This window comes from Rhea americana, unplaced genomic scaffold, assembly GCF_003343005.1.
Source record: "Rhea americana isolate MKP2758 unplaced genomic scaffold, rheAme1 scaffold_96, whole genome shotgun sequence".
Taxonomy (NCBI): Eukaryota; Metazoa; Chordata; class Aves; order Rheiformes; family Rheidae; genus Rhea; species Rhea americana.
Genome location: NW_028187155.1, coordinates 635,419 through 641,436, shown reverse-complemented (window position 1 = coordinate 641,436; position 6,018 = coordinate 635,419). Strand labels below are relative to the sequence as shown.

General features: G+C 56.3%; 1 protein-coding gene across 1 annotated transcript in view; it reads left to right on the top strand.

Moving 5' to 3' along the window:
- Window positions 1–5,442, top strand: part of COPS7B (COP9 signalosome subunit 7B) — a 33,827-nt gene extending 28,385 nt beyond the window's left edge. The window contains exon 7 of the mRNA XM_085325118.1: window positions 4,898–5,442. Within this exon, the coding sequence (XP_085181244.1) occupies window positions 4,898–5,023 (126 nt within the window). The 3' untranslated portion in view covers window positions 5,024–5,442. The remainder of the gene's footprint in view (window positions 1–4,897) is intronic.
- The last annotated feature ends 576 nt before the right edge of the window (window positions 5,443–6,018 follow it).

Here is a 6,018-nt window from a genome sequence, read left to right as displayed (position 1 = left end):
GCCGGCTTCGCCTCCAGCCTCACGGAGAGCAGCRCGAGTAAAAGTCCACCAGCCAGCAAGGGTGAGATCTGCATCCTGCGAGGCAGGGCGAGCGGGGGGCCGCTGGGGCAGCGGGGAGCGGAGGGGAGCCCCGCGAGAGCCCGGGACCGGCGGCCAGGCAAAGTTCAGAGCGGAGCCCGGAGGTCCCTCCTGCCGCCTGCGAAGTGCCGAGCTAGTGAACTTGGGCTTTCTGCTTCATTCATTTTATAACCCAACCTGCTCGGTGATGTCATCTAAACAACCAGGTCCAACCCGGCCTCCCACTGCACAATAGCAGGAATTTAAAGGGGGGGGGTCCGCTCTCCCCTGGCAGGAACAAATGACACATCAGCCCGAGGCAAGCGGGTTGGCAAGTTGGGGGGGAAAAAAAATTAGAAAGAGGGGGGCATTTGGCTGACCCCCCCCACCCCAGCCCCCGGGCCCCTCTGCAAKCTGTCTGCCCTCCCTTTGCCTGGCTGAGGTGCCCCATGGCTCCTCTGCCCCCTCGCCCCCCCCGCCACTATCCCCAGTGACCCCCCCCYCAGTGAAGAATACGGGCCAGCCTGAGGTTGGGGGGGTCTTAGCRCGGATGAGGGGGTTAGAGTCCCAAAGACAGAAATGAGTGCCAAATGCACTTTTTTGACATCCAGGATTAAACCAGAAAGTGCCCATCCATCCCCCCAGCTTCCATCCCAAGTCCCTGTTTGTGTGGGGTGGGGGGGGGCACTGCCCTCCCCGGCAGTGTCTTTGGGTCCTGGGGTGCAGGATGCCGGGGGCAGTGGCACTGCTTCGGGGCACACGGGTGAATCCCTCAGCTTCCAGGGGGAGACCCGGTCCCTCGGTCTCCCGGCAGGGATCAGGGCTCTGGAGGTTCCCTCTGGACCTGGAGATGGGGTCTTCACAGCTCCTGCTGGTCTCCCTTCGTGGGGCACGCTCAGTGCCACATGTCCTGCTGGGGACAGGAGCCCAAGGGCCAAACCCGTGCCAGGGCTGTGCCCGCCGTGGCAGTGTGGTCTCAAGTGCTCCCACCTGTTGCCGAAGCTGGCAGCTGGGTGAGGGAGAAGGATTCGGTCCCTGAGCTAACCCCAGCAGCTTGCATGGGCTCTGGGGACATGGCCAAGGGCTCACCTGTGCACTCGCCCCTTCCCGATTCAGCACCCGGCAGGGCAGGATTTGTGCCGCCGCCAGAGTGCCTTGCACCGGGGAAGGGGCAGCTCTGGGGCTCCGCTTGCTTTTTTCCAGGCAGCGCTGAGGGAGCTCAGCACCATCCTTAGCACCCCAGACAGAGGGGTTGCTGTTTCTGGGACCAGTCCAGAAGAAAGACATCTCCCTGGCTCCTTGCAGAAGCATCYGTGGGTGGATTGCCCCAGTCAGTTTAAGCAGAGGTCTCCCCAAATCCCTTTCCTGGGACTAGGGGAACAGTCTCTGCTCTCCCCGCTCTCTCTGGGGGCACCTCCAGACTGGTCCCTTCCCCTGGCAGGAGCTGCCCTTTCTTGGTCTTTCTGAGATCTGCTGCTTGCCAACCCCCTCGGAGGGAAGGGCTGGTGGGAGCTGRCCCTACTGGGGCTGTGGGGCTCTTTGAGGGTCTGGGGTGTCCCTGCTTGGGAGCAGGGAGATGTTTCTTGCTCCACAGCCCAGGCACTGGGCACGGGACACTTTGAAGAAGATCATCTTTTTAGCTCCATGTGAACAGGAGCTGGAAAGAGAAGGTCTCGGTGGTTTTTCCATTGTGCCTGCCAGGTGGAGACAATTTGGGCTTTTTGGAGTGCAAAGTTGGGCTTGGGCATTTGTCTGTGTGTAGGCAGATTAAGGCGATGGAGTTAATATATAGCCAACCCTGAGCACCAGGTAACCATGGGCGCACGCGAAGAGCAGAAAGAGGCCCCCCTCACTTCTTCCYTGGGCTGAGCTCTCCTGCCCGCAAAGCGCAGCCCGGGATCTACAACGCAGCTTTTGGGGGTGGAAGGAGGGGTGGCTTTTCAAGTGCTCTGCAGCACTGCCCCATTTCAGAGTTTGTGTGGAGGAAAGGGGTGCAGGGGAGAGCYGAGCCGGGGACCTCTGCAACCTGCCGATGGCACCGCGAGGGGCCTGGATGTCACCAGCGGCAGGGGCAGCTCTGTGGCCAGCCGGGTGGGACAGGGTCCTGAGGCCAACCAGCCCGCRCCGGCTCCCAGGCGCCGATGCTGAGGACAGCCATGCCCCGGGGCTTCTCCCAGGGGCAACCCGAGAAAGGGAAGGAGACAAGGTGCGAGYGCGAAGGGGAACTATCTCGGCACAGCTCAGAAAGAAAGGGCTGTGCCGAGAGTTGCTTGCTACAAGCCCCCTGGAAACTGTGGGGATGTGGGGTAGGGAGCCGGCTTCGGCGCTGCTCTGGCAGCTCCTCCCTGGAGGATTAGAGCATCGCCACAAATACCGCAGCATGGTTAGGTCTCAGCCAGCGCCGGCCCACATGAGGCTCGCTCCGCGCACTCATCTGGGGCTTTTATGAGCGTGGTTTTCATTAGCGTGTTTTCTTTGTCACACTGTGCGGAGCCTCAGTTTGGGGGGGGGGGGAGAAACTGTTCTTTATAAATCCAATTAGTGTTGTTATTCAAATTACCCTGCCTTTTCTGCTGAAATTTGCTGGAGTCGGGAGACGCAGCGCACACAAAGCCATTTCCTTAACTAAAACCAGATCRAATCCACCAGAGCTGTTTCACGGTGACAGAAACTCAGAGGGGAGAAGGGGCAGGTGGGAAGGGGTTAATAGCTGGTGACTCTCTTGCTCTGTGGCATGGGGGGGSCTGAAAGCTTTTAACCCTTGAAGGGATGTGCCCCTGCTAGCCCACGGCTTGCCAGGCTGAGAAGTGGCAGCTTCAGCTCACACGTAGAAGTACCCGCACACGGAGAAGTGGATGGGACCATGCCACCGAGGGGGCTGCATKCATTACTGACCTCCCCTGGGCTCCTCTGTAGTTGTGGAGAGCAAGGGGGATCTGGCACAGCATTTCTGGGGTTCCTTYGGGCAGATGTCACTCTCTGGAGGAGCCTCTCTGCCTCCACCACCAGAGAGCGGATGGACGGAAACTGGCCGGCTCCTCTGCAGGGCACCTGCACAGGGATCTACCCCTCCGTGTTGCATCCGGGGACCCAAACAGAGCTGAGAGGTGTCGAGGAGAGCAGGGTTCACAGGGCTTTTCTGACCCTGAGAAACAGCAGGGTTAACCTGGCRTCTGATGGCCCTTGCTGGGATGGCTTGGTAGGTATCACCCAAAACCAGGATGCATCTCCCCGTCCTGCTCTGGAGAGTACTGCTCYCAGGGTAGGATGGCAAGCTGCAAGTGCTGCAAACTGCCTTCAAGTAGAAAACATCAGTGCTGTAGGGCTAAAAATTGGGAAATACTGACTGGTAAGTCTCACTGAAATAGGGTAAATCCCTGAGAAGGGGGCTCCATTGGGCTGGACTATCAGTGTCTACAGCCTGGGAAGTGAGAACAGCCGTGCGCGCGTTTGAGAGAGTGCACAGGTACACGCGCCTGGGGACTGAGGGGGAGTCATCCAACTATGACCGGTGCCAGTATGATCTGGAGGGTGGGAGGAGATGGGTCATCAGACTAATTGTGAAAACAGCATGAGGACTTTCTGCAGAAACCTTTGATCACAAGGAAGGGGTGAGCGATCCTTGGCAGTGTGGGTGGATCTTACTGGGCCGCACTGGGACTCCAGCTCTCTGTGCTAAAGTTAAGGACCAAGTTTCAGGCATGTTCCTGAGGATGACTCCCAAGAAGGTTTAAAACCTGACTAAGGTCTTCCCACCTTGACCTGTTTAAAAGYAGGACAGAAACATGGACTCTAGCCCAGAGAGTACTGTGTCATAGCAGCAGCAGACACCGATCCTCTTTTTTTTTCTTCTTCTTTTTTTTTTCCTCCCTGCTTGTTCTTCGTTAGGGAGTATATTTGTATGTTGATTTGGGAAAATCACTGCCCAGATTTATGTTCCTTCTGCTGCCTGTGGGCCAAAGGGTGGTTCATACTGGAGTGGAAGATAACTGTAACATGAAGATTTCTAGCTGATGCCACATATTAAGACCATTTGTTCCTTTGCATAAACGAACATCAAAATGATGCGTGAACATGATAGAGACACTAGAACAGCAGACCTTTTCTTGCAAGTGATGGCCAATGTTGAAAGCTGACAGTTAAGCAGATCCGAGCACTGTCCCAAAGCTCAGAGGTGCTAATAATGATGTCTTCGGAACAAAGTCTTGCAACGTTGCTGCTCTGCCCATCCTGCCTGCATTGCTCCATACCTGCCTTGAACAGGGCCAGCCAAGGGGGCTAATCTTCATGCGAAGCAATTTTCATCTATGAGGCTGCTAGTCTCCACCRTGTATTTGCCATTTCCTGAAATCTCCTGGACATCAGTGAATGGGTTTTGCCCTAGATGTGTGCCCAGATGTGCCCAGGGAATCATGAGGAAAAGAAAGGAACTGCAAACCTGGCCTGCAGGCAGGCAGTGATGGGGAACGGAGCAGGCACAAGGAGGCAGAGGTTAGYTCCCCTCTGGCACTGACACCAAGTACCAGCCCGCAGGAACACAGTATGCATTGGTCTTTGCCAGGACAACACTGTTCAGGGTCTGAGGTTACATAGCAGTAGCTTTTCTACTATAAACCCCATTAGGGTGGGACTAGATGGGAAGGAACATACATTGAGGGATCTCAGTGGGGCAGGGGACTGGGGGGCCAGGAACTGCCCTCTGCCTCTGATTGTGCTCTTTGAGAGCAGACAGGTGCCAGCAGYGGTAGGGAGAGGATTAACTGCTGTAGGGGAAAGGAGATAAAAGATTTTTATCCCTAAAAGTTTGTTTTTCAAATTTTGTCCTGTTTTGCTTTTACAGCACCTTTCTATGTGTCTGATGATAGCGGGCTCAACGCAAAGTGGTTCTGCATGGGGATTTCAGTCTCAGCTACAGGAGCAAATGAGCAGCCCCCACCACATATGGCAGTGGCAGAGGAGGCAGTGAGCAAGGTGACACAAGGTGTAACTGATCCATCTGGTTCCACTGCCTAGGCAAGACGCGGCAGGCGGATGCACCTCGGGAAGAGCCTCTTCAGTGTGCTTTTCAGTGGAATAACCTTATTGCCCCCGGCTGGCTGKCTGCTCCCATCCTAAGGGCAGGAAGGCCGGGTAGAGTGCTCAGATATGGCTGTCAGGAGCCCTGGACCTGGGCACCTGACTGATGGTGAGTGGGACAGCATTGCCCAGCTCACCAGGGTGTGGTGCTCCTGGGTTATGTGGTGTGGGGTGCCCTGCTTCACCTATGAGCCCAGGTCTCTACAACTGAAATGCTGATGGCAGCTTTTGGCCTGTTTGAACATCCCTGGTGTTTGTTTTGGATGTTTCTGCTGCATGAGGTATTACAGGAAGCAATAAATGATTTTACATTTTCCCCAGTCTCCTTTTGGGTCTAGAAGAAGGCATAGGTCCAGGACACACACGTGTCTGACATCCCCTGTTCCCAAACGGGGACCATGATGGGCAAGAGGCCCTGTGGGGTTGCCCTGATGGACCAGACTGGAAATGGAGCTGCAGCCATGTTGCCTGCCATGGCAGCAAGGCCAGGGAGACAGGGAGAACATCCCTGACCCTCCCCACCACCCCAGGGCAGCATGGCTAGGAGGAAGGGAGAAAGCCCCAGGAAGAGGCACTCAGGGCCTTTGCTAGCAGGGTGAAGGCCTCTTGGCAGGGGACAGAGACATCTGGGCTGATGCTGCTCAGTGGCACTGACACTTTTACCTCCAGGGGCTTGTTTAGGGGGCTTAGAGAAGCAGGGCCTAAAAAACAACCTACTAAAGTTCATTTCTTGCAAGGGAGCCCTGTAGTGGTGATTGTGCTGATGCCAATAGATTCTCCTGGGCTAGTGGGAGGTGGTGGAGCTGCTCATATCAAGGGAGTCCCATGGAGGGCTTCTCCTCATGCCTTCCTGAGCTCCCATCTTCCAGCTGATGCTGTGGCCCA